This window comes from Mucor velutinosus (assembly GCF_035048745.1).
Source record: "Mucor velutinosus strain NIH1002 chromosome Unknown tig00001564, whole genome shotgun sequence".
Taxonomy (NCBI): Eukaryota; Fungi; Mucoromycota; class Mucoromycetes; order Mucorales; family Mucoraceae; genus Mucor; species Mucor velutinosus.
This window is the reverse complement of record NW_027041906.1, coordinates 569,891-588,309: the sequence shown is the minus strand read 5'-3', so window position 1 is coordinate 588,309 and position 18,419 is coordinate 569,891. Positions and strand designations below refer to the sequence as shown.

Below are 18,419 nucleotides of genomic sequence, written 5' to 3'. Positions count from 1 at the left end.
AAAATTATATATTTACACAAATGCGCGTTTTGTTTTGACTCTATTTCTTGTTCTTTCTCTTTTTACCAGAGGTGGTGTTCTTCTTGCTGCCAGTAGATTGAGCAGCTACCTCCTTCTCCTTGTCCTTTTCTTCCCCATCAACCTCTTCCTCCTCTTCCAGCTCAATCTCTTCAATCTCAATGGAGCCTGTCTTGGGATCGGCAACTACTTCCTCGATGATAGTTTGACTGAGCAACTGGTTCTTTTTCTTTTCGTCCTTCTTCTTCTTGTCCTTGTCATCCTTTTCATCTTCAGTGGTGTAAGCAAACAAATCCTTTAATTCACCACGAACAACAGCAGTGATCAATACAGACAGAATACAAGCGGGACTCAAGTAGAGCAAAGCGGGTTGAGCAGCCTTGAAGAAATGCATGACGACCATCGTCAAGCCCAAGCCCAAAACGTAAGCAATGAGGTTAGCGGTAAAGTAAGGCTTGGGAAATTTGGTGGATCTGAATTGACCGACAGGGTTACGCTTCCAGGACATGTGGCGATCGAAGCGAAGACAGAGAGCAACAAAAATACCAGGGATCACGATATCGCCCAAACCGAGCATGGTGAAGCGAGCATCCTCAGTTTGAGTGAACAGGAACTCGATGATATCACGAGGCCACAGGAGCTTGATAGGGGCATCAAAGTTGGTGGCAACGGAGACCATGACAGGAGTGTAAAAGACCCAAAAGATGTCGTAAAAAAACAAACCACTCAACAAGATCATACCTGTTTTAAATGAGTCTAACGAGAGCAATTGGATAGCATTGACAGAGAAGGAGAGGCCGAAAATGTTGGACGCAATCCAGTTCTTGGTATAACTGTAGTAAGCTGTTAATGCAATGGAAGCGACAAGAAGGATGCCATGCACAACTGTGAAACTGATATGAGAGATATCTAAGGTGTGCGTTTGTTAGTTTGCGCTTTTGGCATGATCAGCATCACAAAAAAGGATGAGGGTACTTACTCTTTGATCTCTTTGAGAGGGTCACTTTGTATTTAGCGACATTTTTCAACACACTCATGGGAGTCACCTTCTTTGCAACCACCAAGAATGTCTTTGCCACAGCAGCACAGCCCATGATGGAGAAGTAACCGGTAAGCACATAGTTGATGTACTTTTTATCGAGAAAGCGGAAGGCCAAGTACATGCCAAAGAGGACACAGGAGCCGATGATGGGGAATAAATAAGCATCACCGCTTGAGAGGCTCTCAGAAACAGATTCATCTTCATCTTCGGAATCTTCAAGAGGATTGTCTGATTTTTTTGCCTTGGGCGCGTTGGAAGGTCTCTTCATTCCCTTGATGGAGCCCAAAGATCCAGCATAGATGGGCGCCACTGCCATTGTAATGATGGCACCGTAAGCAATGTACAAACCAAGTTCTTTCGTACTTGACTCCATAGTGTAGATAGTTGGAAAAAAAGAGAACAAAAGAGAGGAAAAGAAAGTGTGGATAAAAAAGTGCCTTATTTAAAGTAGTGGTTTAATTAAAGGAGGAGCAACTGAACCCAACGTTCTCGATTATCATTGGCCCCCCCCCCCCTATTAGACATTTGTGATGAACATCAAGTAGCAGCGTCTCAACAATTACCAGATGCTACAGCGGCTAAATCGCACATGTGTACTAGTCAAGCAGAATTGCCTGACTTACTTGGTGATTGGCCCTATATCTTGCATCCCAAGGAGACATGTTGCATGTGTCATACAGCTGTGAAATGTCAAGTCGAATTTCAGAACAGCACACACACACACACACACACACACACACACACACACACACACACACACACACACACACACACACATACACAACGCGTTTGAACTTTAAACAGTAGACCTGGAAACGCGCTTTGAAATGTTTTTCTTTAAAAAGCACCAATTTTACATTTTTTTTTTTTCGTTCTGTTCTCTTTTGCTTTCTACAATACGTTTATTTTACATCTGAAATCATGTCATTCAACAACAACTCTGGCGGTTACATGGATAACTCTTACGACAACTCTAGCAACAATACCAGCGGCACTGGCTATACCAAGGTGAGAGACATGGACGGCTGGACCACCAAGATGGCCTTCTAAACGTGTATATAGAAACCTCTTGGCGAACAAACCATGAGACCAGTGACAATAAAGCAAATCAAAGGCGCTACTTCACCTCAGGAAAGCACATTCAAAATCGACAATTCCAATGTTACGCAGGTAAAAAGAGTGCGCAGTAGTGATGGATGCCTGTATGTGTGTCTGACAGCATGTGAGCTAGATAACTTTTATTGGTGTCATTCGTTCGATTCAAGAATTAGCAACAAACTATGTATACACTATCGAGGACGGTACTGGAGCTGCTGATGTACGAAAGTGGTCCGAAAACCCAAATGAATCGCCTGATGATGCTGATGCTCGCCGTGGTCTATTGTAAGAGTGCCCTGACACATGGTTAGCGCAGTAAAGTACTCACATGGGTTGGTAGGGTGGATACGTATGTTCGTGTCTATGGTAGATTAAACAGCTTCAGCAACCGTATCTCAGTTGTGGCCCATAAAATGCGTCCCATCACCGACTTTAACGAAATAACCTTTCACTTCTTGGATGCCATCAACACACATCTCTTGTTTGTCAAGCCTGGATCAAGTCAGTACAAGGTAAGTTTTTCTTTGCTGGGCTGGGATGGAGGCTACGGTGGATCACTGACATGGTGATGCATAGACCGAACGCATGCAAATTGATGGGCTCGCTGCGCCTACTTCACTCAATGATAAGGTCAGCCAAGCTATTAAAGAATTTGATAGCTCTGAGGAAGGTGCCAGCATTGACCAGCTCGTTCAGAAATTCCGTGGAATGCATACTGAGTCTGAGATCCGTGATAGTATCGATTATCTGTTGACAGATGGCCAATGCTACGCTACCATTGACTCTGAGCACTTGAAGTCCTGTCTCCCCTAAGTTCAAGATTAGATATTAGCAGTGTTATTGTATCCCGATTGTATGTAAACAAAATAAAACATTATGCATTTGTACCTTAGCCATTCACGGGGAAAATGAAAAGTGATGCTTGTACAGCGTAAAATCAAGAGCGAGATTTTAATTCTCCTCTTTTTTTCTCTTTCCCTCTTTTCTTGTACTTGGACCGCAAGATGCCCAAACTCGAAAAGATGAGCGCTGAGGAGCACCTCAGTATCAGCAAAAAGATGTTTTACGGCGGATTTGCGTTTCTACCGCTGCTATGGCTGGTGAATTTCATGTACTTTTTCAGCACCACTCGACAACCGAATGCTTCCAAAGAGCTGAAAAAGTGTGAGTAGCTTCTATAAAACACACAAACACATACATCATGGACATAAATTAAACTAGACTACATATAGACGTGTATCTGTCATTTGGTGGCTGCGTTGTTTGGTTCATTTTGCTCACAACATGGTATGGTTTGTTTGTTAACAAGCGAGTGTCCTGGGGTGAAGGAGCAGATCGTATCACAGTAGTTATACCCAAAGGCCTTTAATTAGCAACATGTTTGTATAAATACCATCACCACACCTCCTTGGTCTCATGTTTTGCATCTATCCTTTCTTTTCTTATTCTTTCTTTTCCTTCATTTCCTCTAATTTATGGTTGTTTGTTACTTTTGTGGATCAAGTAAGTTGCGGGATTTGGTTGTCAGCAGCAGCAGCATGAGATGGCAATGCTAACACTCGCACAACCTGCACAGCGAGACACTTCTCCAGTGATTGCGCAAGTATTTTAATTGATTGACCCCAAAATGGCATTTAATAAAAAAAGTATATAAGCAGCCTCAATATGTGTCAATGCTTGCATTAGCACTAAAAAACAACACGATGTCAAGTACAAAGCAGGCCAAGCGCTGCTGCTCGACGATAGCCAACTCGATGGACAATGCCACATCGAGAAACAGAAGAAATTTTATATCGTTTCAGCAACAATGGATTTGTATCACCAAATAAACATCAAACACTATTTGTCTTTTCTTCTATTTCAACACACTTGCAAACAAACGATGTTCTTCTGCGCGTATCATCAGTTGCTGTTGCAGCTGGCATGTCAAGCATGAGCTCTGGATTCTCCTGCATGGCGAGTCAACCGCCGTGTGCAAGGACCTAGATTGCCATCACAGAACATGTGGTAGCATGGACAAAGCTGGATACGTTGCGTGTAAAATGTAGGGCTACATGTTGCTGTATTGAATGTGTATGCCATGCAATACTGGCCCATCATCTTGTTTCGATCATCAGCAGAGATATGGCCAAATGAAGCGTTTGAGCACTATCGTTTCCTTGTATTCGTCGGACACTGCATGACATAGCACATAACTCTAGGTACACAAAAGAAACCCTTAATATCCCATCTGCATGGTATACACATTTACCATTCGTAGACTGAAAATGACACTCACATACCTAGTAGCAACGCTAAAACTACCACACTATCGTCTTTGCGGTTGATTTTCATATGTCTTGTACATGTAATGTTGATTCGCCATTTAAATTGATCAGTGGCAACATACGAGTGGTATAACGCCCTAATGAACGCAATGTGTAGACCATTTCCCACCATATACCCTCTATATTCATAAACACACAGAAATTGCTAGTCTCAGGTTCCAACATTTGTTAAAGTACAAAATCTCACAAAACTAGGATTGTAACACCAGTTGCAAATTGCTGTTATCTCCTGGAGCTGCCCTTATCTTGTTTATCCCCATTGATAGTGTAGCCATCGTCCTGTCGATCCACATTTCGCATGGATGCGTTCCTGTATAGAGACTGAGCTGACATGTAGTGGTAGTATATTTCGTGCTATTTGAAACCATGCGACTAAACTAGACTCTTTTATACGTCTTTAGCAAGTACCACCATGTATGATTTATCATGTTCACTCCTTTTCATATCTGTTCATAGATGGTATTTTCGACCACTGAGGTCTATAATCGAGTAATCATTGGCTGTTGCTTTCTGTACCTTCTGATCTATATTCAAGTTATATCAAAAGCATGAACTCCGAATTCAAGTATTATATAAGCCCATGCTGTGCTTTCTCCTCCTCTTCTTCTTCTTTATCTCTTGTTTGAGAAACTATACACCACAAACAAACATCTATTCAAAAAAAAAAATGACTTTTACCTTGCAACCTGTTGTCCCCAATGCCAAGCAAACCGGTGTTGATTTTGGTGCCATTGTTGACGACCTTGATTTAGAAACTATTTCTCGTATGTGTTCTCTAGCAAATATCACTGGTATACGGGCATCTAATATCCTCTGTAGCTGAGGACTTTGATAAATTGTTTGAAGCCGTCTATACATATCAAGTGGTTGTTGTTCGAAACTCTGGCCATGTCACACCCAAAACACAGTACGAGCTGACCAAGCGATTCGACCCTCAAAACATCGATCTTTACGGCCATGGCTCTATGTATCGCTCCAGTGAATCCGTTATATCTCGTGACATTTCACCTTTGCCCGATGTACCTCAAGTGCAGCTGCTTGGTCATGGCGTTGTAAAGAACCATTATGGTATTGACGAGCGTAAATTGACTCATCCCAGCCATACAGTCTTCCACAAGGATTGCCTGACAAAGGAACAGATGGATAAGGGCAACACGCGCTTCTATCGCTGGCACATGGATGCTGCTCTATACAAATTGAACCCTCCCAAGGTCACTACATTGTTTGGTATCAAGAATCCTGTAAGTTGTTGTTGCATAAAGTCGCTTTATTCAAACTCATGTGAGCCTCAATGCAATAATTAGGAACCCAGACGTGAGATTGTTCGCTACGACGATGGCACAGATGATCAACTTGAAGTTCAATTGGGCACCACAGCTTGTAAGTGGCTTGTTTAAACCATGGCAAATAGAGCATTGACCTGTTGCATAATAGTTGTCTCTGGTCAAAGAGCGTTCGAGATCTTGCCTCAAGAACTTAAGGAATTGGCTTTTAAGACACAAGTGAAATATGCTGCACACCCTTACTTGTGGATGTCTAAAGCCAAGGCACGCAGTACAGGCTTAGGCATGGTTTCTGAAGGAAAAGAACTTTCAAAAGAAGAGCTGCCCGAGATTGAGCCTGAGCATATCAAGATTTATCCTATGGTACGTTTTCTAACACATCATTCATTGCTTTTCTGTGTATTCACCGTCTGAAACACTCTAGTTGTGGAAGAACCCCGTTACAGGCAAAATCCATCTTCAAGTCCACCCAGCTGCAGTAGAGGATTTAATCATTGATGGTAAACCTGTTGGTGATTTGGAAAAGGTCAGAGAGATTCTTTACAAGATCCAACGTCCCTCTATCAGCCCTGAAAATGTATATGCTCATGAATGGAGGGATGGTGACTTTGTCATTTTCCATAACCGTGGCTTGCTCCATTCTGTTGTTGGGTCATTGAGGGATACAGATACTCGAATCTTCCATCAATGCAACATTGCTAGTGCTGATGCTCCTCTTCCTGCTACAGAAGCTGATTTCGCCCCTTACTTGAGTGCTAAATCATCAGCTTAAAGTAGCTGCCTAATTGACATTGTGCTTCTTTTCTCAATCCAAATAAACAAACCTGTACCATATTTGATTGCTGTCCAGCATTTACGTGTGCGTGTATGTTGTTTTGTAGAGATCGATTCGTATGTAAACAGCTTTTCGCACAATGTGGCTGCCGAATCCTACATAACTGAAATAAGATTGCGTTGGAACGTTCCTGAGAAGCTTTCGTTTTAAAATATACGAGCCTTTCAACACGTCGGGTGGCTTCCTGACCTACGCTTCACTTTGGTGGAAACCAACCTACGTTCAAACGGTTCGCGACGCCGCGGGCCATTGGCTCGTATTGCAAAATTTTTATAGCTAAATTCCAGAAGAACCCTGATTGTTAATTGATATATAATCACTAATTATATGAATATTTATGCTTCGGATGGTTCTCTACCTTTGCTTCGCTTCGGTGAAAACCAACCTGCGCAGCGGCAGCTCGTGCTACTGATTGCCCTTGGGTATCTTACCAAAATACTACTACTTTCATGTCGACCTTCCATTTACACATGAGAACCATTCATAATATCTGTGGATCTGATTCTTATTTGATGCTCTACATTCATATACACGTAGCTACTTCATATATGGGCCAGCAGCATACTGGTATTCCCCTTTTTATTCCTTAATGTCCTTGATACAGCAAAATCTGAGTGCATTTGAACTTCGTTTTCTTGCGTTCAAGGCCGTTTTAGATCGTCAGAATAGCACCAAATAGTTGCTCTTATCTGGCACTTACTTCCTGATACCTTTGCTCAACTTTTTGGGGATCAAAAAAACATGGGCAAAAATCGACAAAAAACCATGAGTGATACCTCATGATTTTCATCGAAAATCAAACGATTGCATTTTTTTTACCTTGATAACAAAGACTTTTACTATGGTATATATTGATTCAAAATGTTTCTATCGATCTAACGTAACCACTGAAATCATCTTTGTGGGACTTTGATATGTAAAATTTCAACATTTTGGCCAGAAACCTCTTTTCATGTTTTAGTAAATTACTTAATAAGTTTATTCAAAACATCTATCTTACTTGGTACCATTGAATGCACCTTGAAAAGCACTTCAAGGAAGCTTAAGGAGGTATGGGGTGATTATCATATTATATATAGTCGAATCTGCTAAAATAGATCAATCGAGTCGAAAAACATTAAGATTGGGCCAATCTGGAAACAACCGATGTGTCTGGATTTGAATTAATTTTGGCTGGTGGGGGGGGGGGGCTGGTTAATCTTATATGAGCCAGGCCTGACAGATGCTTTGAAACTTAGTTTTCATATTAGGGTTGTAAAAGCGTCTAGGGACTGAACATTTACCTAATATGATTAAACGCCCATGCGCCATGCTTCTAAAGAACAATCTAGTAAAGTAATAAACTAGGGGCATTCGTCGTGTGGCGCTTGTAATAATGATATTCAGAGCTTCTGAAGCTTCTTTGGAAAGAAAGTAGAATATGGTATTGTATACACTGGCTAATTTTTGAGCTTGATGGATTAAGCGTGTGAAACGAACGAAACTCGAGGTTATAGCCATTAATGCGTGATTAAGGTTAACTCAAAGTTATCGCTTATTGTAAGCCCTGAAATCAGGTAATTTGTATTTGTATCAGGAGGGCAATCAGAACGATCTTCATGCTATTGCGATCATACAATGATATGATGCTTTTGCTTTTAGGCAGCGTGCTTTCAACATCTGTACCATTGTCCGTGAGCTGCTATTGACTTGATTTCTTTCGATTTTTGTTATACAAAGCTGCATTGAAGATTGCTTCTGAGATAACCTTGATAGGCATGGCAACACTGGTATCAGCTAATCAAACCTTATTTCAGCTTGTGTTCAATATGGGCATTGCACTTGTATCTGACTGTTGTAGAGCAACTATAAAGGAGTATGGCTGTAGCTGAGGCATGGATGCTATTAAGCTAATTTGGCACTGGATAATACTGTCGTAATTGCGAAAAAAAGAACCACCACATCATAACCTCAAGACACAATGAAAACCCTTTGTTTCCTATCAAAACCAGATAGGGTTTTCACAAATCAGTGTATTCAGCAACATCCCAGCCATATGGCACCAGTCAGCAGCCAACCAATAAGTGATAGATAACAATACACCATGTGTAACGATTTGGTTGACTATGATGGGATCATCGTGAATCCTCAAATGAGTAAATTTACGGTTGTAAACATGGCTTTAGATCCAAGCATCTGCTGACTCGACACAAGCGAGAATATGGATGATGATAGACAATTTGCTTTATATAAATAAAATATAAAATAACATCACACTCCAAAATTGATGGTTCTAGAATTACAAGATTTTATTCATCATCACATGTCGACTATAGTGTAATTTTTAATGGATTGAATGGAGGCTATCATATGAAAAACTTGATTTCAATGGCCAGAAGCTAATTTTACGCCCATTGAAGAAACTTTATGCTGCCATTCAACCCCCCCCCCCCCTCTCTCTCTCACCTTCTCTTTGGTTCACCCCCAACAGTTTCCTTTCTCCTCTCTCCCCTTCCCCTGAATAGAATTTTGTTTTTGTTGATCTGTCCGTACACCTCCGTTATCATTTCCCATAGTCTGGCCCTTTTTAAAGTAGATTTTCTATATATAAATAAAATGCCAAACCGGAGTTTTCCTAGCCATCGATACATACTGAATGCATACATTTTACATGAACAAAGTGGCATACACTTGATAGCAAACAAAAGAATAGGAGCAACACCAAGAGGGGGAAAACGTTCTGTTTTACGTCTTGGATGGTTTTATCGATCAATTGCTTTGCTGGCAACAGAGCAATCACCCCCAACAAAAACGTTGTACAAACGCACAGTTTGAATATCACTCGTCATTACATGCAACCATTTCACCATTTAGAAATGGGTATATAAGCATATAGAAATGCAAATCTTTAACCCATCTTTCTTTTCTTCTCTTCTTCTCCTTGTTCTTTTTGGTCAAATCAGTCAAAATGCAACAACAGCACAACCAAGCCTATTCTTCGGCATTATTCCTGTGTGATGAACCACAGCCCATCCAATACTACAGCAATTCTTTACCTGTCAACCAACACCAGCAAATCAAGAATTATGATCTGAGTCTATTGCAACAGCCTCTCTTACTGACTTCACTACCACTCAGCAACTATGCTTGTGGTGATGTGTTTGACTACTCTACGTTGGACCTATTTAATACATCTATCCATGCAAACAACAATTTCCCATTTGCTAGCACTACATCTACTGCTGGTCCTGCGTCATACACATCCACAACAAACATCCATCACGGTGCAACCACAGTGTCTCCTCCGCCGTCGTCTGCTTCCAACTGTAGCTATTTTGAAGGCGAAGGCTCTCTTAGCCCCGTTTTGTATACATCAAATGCAATGCCACCTTATCATAGTGGTGATGAGGGCCCTGAATGGGGTCAGCAGCATCATCAACATCTCTATGAAACGAAACGTGGTAGAAAAAGAAAGAATCCAGCTGATACCACTAGTAAAAGAAAGAGACATCACATTCAACATATGCCCTCCCACACTACCTCTGCTAAAGGAAACGGCACTACTCGATGTACCAACTGTCGTACTGGCAATACACCTCTGTGGCGACGAAACCCTCAAGGACAACCCCTCTGCAATGCTTGTGGATTGTTTCTCAAGTTACACGGCACGGTTAGACCACTCAGTCTCAAGACTGACATTATCAAGAAGCGTAACCGTTCTGGGTCCCAGAAAGAGAGCACTACTAATACTGCTACAAGCACGGGTACGAATGATGAAGATGGCCATGCACTTCTTAAATCCACTGCTGCCTCTCATCGCAAACGACGCACATCAGCAAGCGCAAAGCATAAGCAAGATACAGACTCTGTAGCCTCATTATCGTCCTTGTCATCACTGTCTGATCTGCATGAGGAAGACGAATCGTATTTCTGTAGCGACATTGCTACAGCAGAAGTGGAAAACCACCCGCAAAACAATGAACTACTCCTGGTGGACACTGTGTTCTTGGGAACAGGAGGAAGCGACATTGATGCGTTTATCCATGGCAATAGCGCACATGATTTCGAGTGCATTACAAACAATCCAACCGCTAATACATATGATTTCTTTTTATAAATACCATCCGCCATTGTACAAAGCCTACTACTACTTTTTTTTTTTACATAATTAATTGCACCCATTCCATCCTCTCTTTCCGTATACATATCACGACAGTCGTTCCCTTTTTTTCTTTAATAATATGAATAAATAAATATATATATATACACACACACACACACACACACACACACACACACACACACGTTACTCCTAACTGATCATGTAAACAGTGGAATAAGGTAGCCTCCTCAAAAAAAAAAATCACGGAAATCCACAGTATATGGAAGGTGGATTTGTATCATAACTTTCTCTACATATTGTGCCCGTAGTGCAGTTCCTTGAAATCCATTGACCAAACACACATTGAGAAAATGAAAATTCTCCACTGCACATGAAAACGCCATCCTTTTCACATGCGTCTCCGGCAATTGGCAAAGGAAGCGTAGGAAACATGGTAGGTAAACTGACGACATCAGAACTGGATGCTGGTAAAGTGGTTGGCAGCAATGTCACTGTGGATGTAATGGCAGCAAACGTCGTAGTGGCATTATGACAGGATGTGATTGGCAAGATTTGCAAGCTGGAAACAGTACTAGTATACATACAATGCTTAGGAATGAACGTGTGCAAGTATTTGTTTGTATGGAAATACCTCTCTAATTGTGTTGAATTGGATTCAATAGTGCTTGTCCACATAGTGCTACTGGTTACATTCTCAATAATACAATCAACGGAAGGCGTGATGGATTCAGCGGCTGTAAGAGTGGCAATGGGTAGTACAAATGTGCTTGATGGTGGTGGTACTACCTCTGTTGTCGTATCACTTGGCATCACTCTTCTCGTGTTCACGATGATAGGAGCAAGCTCGATAGGCGATGTATCATTTGTACTATGCAACATGTTATCAGTATCTGGTATCTATCCGTCTGTATCCTTTGCTTACTCTTTAATCAGTCGATATATACCGTACGCGTAGTTAGGCAATACATCTTGCTTGTTGCCATACGCTTGAGAAGCATCCCACACCATGATACCACCAAATGAATTCATCGATTTGAGAGGCTGAATTTGACTTGCGAGTTGCGTATAAGGTACATAGCCCCTTCCCGCTGCACTAGGACTACCTGGAATACCTACAAACAGGCGCACATCTTTGTTCATTGATTTCGCCGATGCCCAAGCATCCCAAATATTGTAATTGAAGTTATTGTCGTAAATCACACTGCAAAACTATGTATGTTATTTCGTAAGCTTTTCATGACTCTGTGTGTTTGTAATGTATCATGTAATGCAGGTAATAAACATATAGACGTACATTGTTGTAAAACTGGATCCTGTTGTATATAAAAATTTAAAGCGTATCATGTGTGCATGTGTATTCAGAATGAAATGTGTAAGTGACATGGTGCATCGCATAGCTCTTTCAGGGCTCTTACATGACAAAATCAAACCAAGCCTGGTTCAGTGTGTCTCCTACAAAGTAATCTGGAAAGGGACATTGAGGAGCAGCAGCAATATAATACGGCTTGGAGGTATCCAGTCCTGTAGAGGAGAAATTGAGTTCTAGCGTCTCTTGGCCATACGAGCAACTCACCATAGTTTTGTCGCATCTTGTTGACAAATGCGGTATATCCCAATTTCTCACCGTTTTCGATATCAAGATCAAATCCATCTACAGTAGCATTGCCAAATGGACGATACGCAGTTGCATTTCGCTTGTATCCGCCGCCAAATGTATCCCATAATTCGTCTGCTAAATCTTCTCCTTCTTTCACGGTTCCAACGCCATATGCTGGTGTAGCTCCTCCCATAGACAAGAGAATCTTGATACCCTGACTCTGACAGTAATTGATATCTAGCCAGGGACATTAATCGCCATGTTCATCAGGGAGATCCCTATTTCGCACTTACCTTCTTCCATGTTGGGGCAGTTCAATAATTGCGTACCTGGTATCCATGGTTACATGTATGTACTTGTCTGTTATGCTTTATTTACAAGACTTACCAGGGATCAATCCCCTGCAATCTTGGCTGCTGTTTGCTAAATCGAATGCGGTTGATCTTCCTTGCCCTGATATGTTCGTTGTGTGTAAAATTGTTCGTTTCTTTTTTTGAGATTATTTCCGGAAAGATTTACTATAAACGGACATACCGAATTGATGCAGAAAAGAGATAACGATGATATCCTTGTCATTGCTATCGCAGTAATACGACAGACGCTAAAGAGAATGTTATTTTCTGATCTATACTTGGCAATCGGAATGTGTTACTTTCTGCCATAGTGAATGAGTGGGATCATTGGGCGCTACACTAGCTGAATTTTGACCCCTAACATGTGATGGTATTTCAGATCTATACCATTGGATTCAGGAACACAAGTAGCAATTTACCAGTAGTATATAATATTTGTATTGGATGTAGCATTGAATGCACATTGGACATGACTGAACGCCAGCGTCAGAAGAAGGATGATGAAAAAGTACATGTTGCAAAATAGTGGCAATACGCATACACTCTCAGTCTTTTATACTCGTATATAAAATGATCCGATCATTCCCAATGTTATCGTAAAAGGAACTATGTACATGTTGGTGTTTATTAACTGCAATTTTTTTTTTATTTAAATAAGCAACTAGACAGGAATTTAAGCCTGAGCCTCAGCAGCCTTACGGGGACCACGAGGACCACGGTTGTTGCGAGGAGTGAAAGCAGCAACAGGAGCAGTAACCTTAACACCGGGAAGGTTCTCAAAGTTGATAGCCTTGAGCAAAGCCTATGATGAAACAGAAGAGCGTTAGGTTCATGTGTTGTGTAAGATCTTGACACCTCAAAGAACAAAATAGGTCTTTGAAACGAAATGGCCATCGAAAGATCTCCACCGACACACGAACTTTTTCAACATGTTGTCCCCTCTCCAATCCTTCTTGTTCCGTATCATATGAAATGAGGATGAATCATTTCTTCAATGTTTCGACATCACACAAAGAATAGATTCCTAAAAACAAAGATATCTTTTCTCCCCTTGCCCATCAACATAGAACCAACATTTACAAGTACAACAACAAGACAAGGAAAAAAGAGTGGAAACAGACTGAAAAAATCCGAGCGACCAACTTTCTGTTTCCAAAAGGTGTATAAAGGGAAAAAGAAACTTACCTCGGTCTCGGGATCAACCTCAATATTGGAGGTATCCAAAGCAGAGAATTCGGGAACGTAGTTATCACGACGTTCACGTTCTTCTTCTTGCAACTTGAAAGAAATACCACGAACGGGACCGCGAGAAATACGCTTCATCAAGTGAGTAGTGAAACCAGCAATCTTGTTACGGAGACGCTTGGATTGAATGATGGAAACTTCATCGAGGATCTTCTTGTTGACTTGGAAGTCAAGAGTAAGACGAGGATAGTACTTTTCAATGACAACACGAGAAGCCTTCTTGACAGTCTTAGTTCTAACGCGACCCTATAGGGCTGTTAGTATCAGATGGATGGATGGATGGATGTACTTGAGCTTACCATTTTTTATGATATTAAATTTAAAGAGAAAGATATATTAGGCAGTGGTGTCAAAATTCTCTTTTATTTCACCTCCACTCTCCGGAGTAGCTAATTTCGTGCAAGCCACTACTCCATAGTAACCTCCATTGTCATGCTGAATCCAAATTCAGGCACTGTGCATTATACAGTGCTTCCATCCCCAATTTACTGATTTTTTGAAAACATTGCCCACCTTTTTGTAAAATTTTGCGCATTTGTGCGAGGCTAAATTGCCCAGAAATAGGAAACTAGTTTGGCCGGATGTTTGGAGCTAATTTGCCAAGCTTTTAGAAAGTAAATTGACCATTTTTTTTTTCAATTACATTGACCAACATTTTGAGGTTTTTCTTTTCACTGCTAATTTTAATATGAATTTCTTTCACGAAGATGGTAGAGGCGGCATCCTAGATGAGTCTGGCCAAGAAGCCTCTGCTTTTGTTGTAGAATCATCGTTTCGCTTAAAAAAATTTAACAAACCTTCACAAATACGTGAAGAACAAACCAGTAACCGTAGATGTTGAAGAGTCAAAAGACACTGAAATGACAGAAGCAGCACCCAAAAAAGAGCGAACATCAGCATACAACATCTATTCGGATGAAGATCGGAGATGTTACTTTTATTTCATTCAACAGAAACTTATGAAGCCTTCTGAGGCAGCCAAGGCAGCCAATGTCAATTATGAAACTGCAAGAAAATGGAAGGCGGCATACAATAAAGACCCAGAAAAGAACATCCCTCTCAAAAAAAAAAAAAAAAACGCACACCAAGTAGCAAACCTGTAAGCAGGCTGAACGACCAGCACAAGGCACATTTGATCAACTACTTTGATGAGAATCCATCCGCCATCATAAAGGACGCAGTTGAAGATCTGATACAGAGCTCTGAAGGTTTGGATATCAAGAAAAGCCGAGTCGCTGAATTCATGAAAGAGGAATGCAACCTAAGCATCAAAGTTGTTACTCGACATCCTGTAGCAAGAAACAGCAAAGTAACCCTGGAAGCCCGCGTCCAGTTTGTGAAGGAATGGATACAAGAAAAAGGCATGCTGTACATGCAAAATTGTGTATTTCTGGATGAATCAGGCTTTGATATAAACATGCGCAGATCTAGGGCTTGGTCAGCGCGTGGCACGCAGGCAGTCATAGAATCACCATCAGCGAGGGCAGTGTCTCATACAGTCATTGGCGCCGTCTCTGCAATTGGCGTTGTAAATGTGAGCCTAAGAGATCCAGGAAATGTCAAAGAAAGAAAGGTTGTGGGTGCTAAGAAACGAAAAGCACCTGGAAACAATGGATCTGCTATACCAAAAGGAACTACATCTGGCCATTGCCTTCAGTTCATCAGCGATACCTTAGACATTATGGATGAGTTTCCCAACATGAAGGGTTATCACATCGTTATGGACAATGTCCCAATTCATAGCCCTGCTATTGTTGATCCTGTAATTGTCGAGCGAGGATATATACCTGTATACCTTCCACCTTATTCCCCTGAACTCAAACCCATTGAGATGTTTTGGAAAGTTCTGAAGGATAGAGTCAGAAGAGGCAAGCTAAATAATGTAGAAACCCTCACTTCAAGAATCATTGAAGGTAGTGAAGACATTCCAGTCGAACATTTGCAACATTTTATCCAGCATTCCATCGATTGCTTCCCTAAATGTTTGAATAAAGAACCTTTGCAATTTATTTGACCAGAAATTGGTTAACTATTTCATAGAATGTGGTCAATGTATCTTCTTATAAGTGGTCAAATTAACTTCAAACATCCGGCCAAACTAGCCTCCCATCTCTGGGCAATTTAGCCTCGCACAAATGCGCAAAATTTTACAAAAAAGTGGGCGGTGTTTTCAAAAAATCAGTAAATTGGGGGTGGAAGCACTGTATCTTTCAAATGGCTTCATAAAGACCAAGATGCAATTGACAAAGAGACATGGATCCAGTAGAGACATATTTGAAAAAGGCCATATCCTTACAGCTAAATTCCTATCGATCTACATCACTTACTATATCAATTCAGATTGTGTAGCATAGGGCAATGTAGTGTTGTAATAACGTGATTTGGCTGCCAAATCAGTACAGTTTGATTCAATAATGGTAATTTTTGCTCACAAAGTATTATGTTTGTTAGTGAATGTTCAGATTACTTGAATTATTACGGGTGTTACTAGCAAACTGTTGCCGGGTAGCATTATTCATGCTTGGAACCCACTCATGAATGCTCAATGGGTTATCATTTATCTAATGTTGCACCAGAGCAAGTTATCGCCTTGCAGAGGACCTACACATTTCCCGCAAAATACAGCAGGACTTATCATGTTTATAGCCTTTTTGCCTCACAGTAACAAGTTTCTCGGTGGCAATGTACTCTATGCAGTCAAATTCACCAAATCTACAAGCTGTTCCAGATGTCGAACATGGCAACCAACAGCTGCTCTTTTTCCAATAGCTACTTGTCCTTGTGTGTTCCTCTCAAACCATCTCAGTTACACACCAAGGAAGAATGACGATCGGCTTTTTTCCACAAGATGTAGTACAACGTAAAGCAAATTAATTTAAGCATTAATGCTTAACAATCTCTGATAACGTCCTACAATGCATCACAGCCTTACAAGAAAGGAGCATAAAGTACCATTTTCAGTTAAAATAAATCAAATAAAGCAATAGTGTTTGAATATAGTAATTACATCGATTAAGCTGTCAAATCCAACATTTCATTTTCATATAAAAGGGTGTCTTTCGATGCCTCCAGTTCTCATTCAAATCAAACCAACTCTTTCCTCTCCCTTCTTCCCTGCTCATTCTTTCAAATGAAATTCTCCTTAGTCTCTTCTTGTGTCGCTCTGGTTGTCATGACTCTGGCAGTCGATGCTGCTCCCAGTGGTAGCAAGAAGCTTTCCATTCCTTTGGCCAAGAACGACAATTACAAACCCGATATTAAGCGTTCCCTTGCTAAGGTTCGTGCAAAGTACCTGAAGCACATCATCAACCCTCTCCATGGTGCTCCCGGTAATGCCACTACAGATGGTGGCAACACTATTGATGGTACTGGCTCCGTTCCTGTTACTGATTATGAAAATGACGTTGAATACTATGGTATTGTCAAGGTCGGTACTCCTGCTCAATCTCTCAAGATCGACTTTGATACTGGTTCCTCGGATTTCTGGTTTGGTAAGGCAAATAAATGCACTAGAGATTTCATTTTCTAACACCAAATATAATGCTAGCTTCCACTTTGTGTTCTAGCTGTACCGCTCACACTCGTTACAATCCTAGCAAGTCCACCACCTATGCTCCAGATGGTCGCCCTTGGTCCATTCGCTACGCTGATGGTTCCACTGCTGGTGGTGTCTTGGCTAAGGATACTGTCAATGTAGGCGGTCTTGTTATTAAGGGCCAAACTATCAATTTGGCCAAGACATTATCTAGCAGTTTCGCTAGTGGCCCTGTTGATGGCCTCATGGGTCTCGGTTTTGACACCATTACCACTGTCGCTGGCATCAAGACTCCTGTTGATAACTTGATCAGCCAAGGTCTGATCTCTTCTCCTGTCTTTGGTGTCTGGCTCGGTAAGGCTAGCAATGGTGGTGGTGGTGAGTACTTGTTTGGTGGTTCCAACCCCAAACATTACACTGGTTCCTTGACTACTGTCCCTGTTGATAACTCTCAAGGCTGGTACAGTATCACTGTTGATGGTCTCAGTGCTGGCAACACTCCTGTTTCTGACTCCTTCACTGGTATTTTGGACACTGGTACCACTCTTTTGCTCCTCCCCAAGACCATTTCTGACCAGGTTGCTTCTCAATATGATGCTACTGATAATGGCGATGGTACTTATCTTATCAACTGTGATACTACCAACTTTGAGCCTCTTGAATTCTCCATCAGTGGTGCTCAATTTGAGGTTTCCGTCGAATCCCTCATCTTCCAACAAAGTGGTTCCTACTGCTATGCAAGCTTCGGTTATTCTCCCGGTATTGACTTTGCCATTCTGGGTGATGTCTTCTTGAAGAACAACTATGTTATCTTTAACCAAAAGGTTCCTGAAGTCCAAATCGCCAAAGCCCGTTAAATTGCCTCAGTCGTTGGCTAATGAGTTAAATTTTGCTTATCTTTAACTATTTTCAATAAATTACACAACAGTAGTTTGTTATAAAATTACTCAATGCACACTTGTTCAATGTTAATGTCGCACACGT

At 41.2% G+C, this 18,419-nt stretch overlaps 9 protein-coding genes across 9 annotated transcripts; 6 read left to right on the top strand and 3 right to left on the bottom strand.

Moving 5' to 3' along the window:
• Positions 1-40: 40 nt before the first annotated feature.
• ATC70_010470 (uncharacterized protein) lies at positions 41-1,433 on the bottom strand (the record flags this gene model as incomplete). The annotated part of the gene is made up of 2 exons (XM_064829684.1): positions 41-927; positions 998-1,433. The coding sequence occupies 2 exons, from the start codon at positions 1,431-1,433 to the stop codon at positions 41-43; spliced, it is 1,323 nt and encodes a 440-aa protein (XP_064682186.1).
• Positions 1,434-1,981: 548 nt separating this feature from the next.
• On the top strand, positions 1,982-2,971 carry ATC70_010469 (uncharacterized protein; the record flags this gene model as incomplete). The annotated part of the gene is made up of 5 exons (XM_064829683.1): positions 1,982-2,068; positions 2,123-2,230; positions 2,292-2,443; positions 2,499-2,670; positions 2,735-2,971. The coding sequence occupies 5 exons, from the start codon at positions 1,982-1,984 to the stop codon at positions 2,969-2,971; spliced, it is 756 nt and encodes a 251-aa protein (XP_064682185.1).
• A 191-nt stretch (positions 2,972-3,162) lies between these two features.
• On the top strand, positions 3,163-3,527 carry ATC70_010468 (uncharacterized protein; the record flags this gene model as incomplete). Its single annotated transcript, XM_064829682.1, has 2 exons — positions 3,163-3,322; positions 3,391-3,527. The coding sequence occupies 2 exons, from the start codon at positions 3,163-3,165 to the stop codon at positions 3,525-3,527; spliced, it is 297 nt and encodes a 98-aa protein (XP_064682184.1).
• A 1,625-nt stretch (positions 3,528-5,152) lies between these two features.
• On the top strand, positions 5,153-6,540 carry ATC70_010467 (uncharacterized protein; the record flags this gene model as incomplete). Its single annotated transcript, XM_064829681.1, has 5 exons — positions 5,153-5,249; positions 5,305-5,726; positions 5,790-5,865; positions 5,920-6,131; positions 6,193-6,540. 5 exons carry the CDS (start codon positions 5,153-5,155, stop codon positions 6,538-6,540), a joined length of 1,155 nt encoding a protein of 384 aa, XP_064682183.1.
• A 3,010-nt stretch (positions 6,541-9,550) lies between these two features.
• Positions 9,551-10,699, top strand: PAM17 (TIM23 complex component; the record flags this gene model as incomplete). The annotated part of the gene is made up of 1 exon (XM_064829680.1): positions 9,551-10,699. The coding sequence occupies one exon, from the start codon at positions 9,551-9,553 to the stop codon at positions 10,697-10,699; it is 1,149 nt and encodes a 382-aa protein (XP_064682182.1).
• A 246-nt stretch (positions 10,700-10,945) lies between these two features.
• Positions 10,946-13,169, bottom strand: ATC70_010465 (uncharacterized protein; the record flags this gene model as incomplete). Its single annotated transcript, XM_064829679.1, has 11 exons — positions 10,946-11,276; positions 11,337-11,573; positions 11,628-11,914; positions 12,000-12,018; positions 12,121-12,226; positions 12,279-12,539; positions 12,596-12,631; positions 12,690-12,755; positions 12,837-12,903; positions 12,955-13,012; positions 13,075-13,169. 11 exons carry the CDS (start codon positions 13,167-13,169, stop codon positions 10,946-10,948), a joined length of 1,563 nt encoding a protein of 520 aa, XP_064682181.1.
• Positions 13,170-13,328: 159 nt separating this feature from the next.
• ATC70_010464 (uncharacterized protein) lies at positions 13,329-14,202 on the bottom strand (the record flags this gene model as incomplete). Its single annotated transcript, XM_064829678.1, has 3 exons — positions 13,329-13,457; positions 13,841-14,146; positions 14,200-14,202. The coding sequence occupies 3 exons, from the start codon at positions 14,200-14,202 to the stop codon at positions 13,329-13,331; spliced, it is 438 nt and encodes a 145-aa protein (XP_064682180.1).
• A 1,115-nt stretch (positions 14,203-15,317) lies between these two features.
• Positions 15,318-15,914, top strand: ATC70_010463 (TPT domain-containing protein; the record flags this gene model as incomplete). The annotated part of the gene is made up of 1 exon (XM_064829677.1): positions 15,318-15,914. One exon carries the CDS (start codon positions 15,318-15,320, stop codon positions 15,912-15,914), a length of 597 nt encoding a protein of 198 aa, XP_064682179.1.
• A 1,116-nt stretch (positions 15,915-17,030) lies between these two features.
• Positions 17,031-18,292, top strand: ATC70_010462 (uncharacterized protein; the record flags this gene model as incomplete). The annotated part of the gene is made up of 2 exons (XM_064829676.1): positions 17,031-17,391; positions 17,448-18,292. The coding sequence occupies 2 exons, from the start codon at positions 17,031-17,033 to the stop codon at positions 18,290-18,292; spliced, it is 1,206 nt and encodes a 401-aa protein (XP_064682178.1).
• Positions 18,293-18,419: the final 127 nt, after the last annotated feature.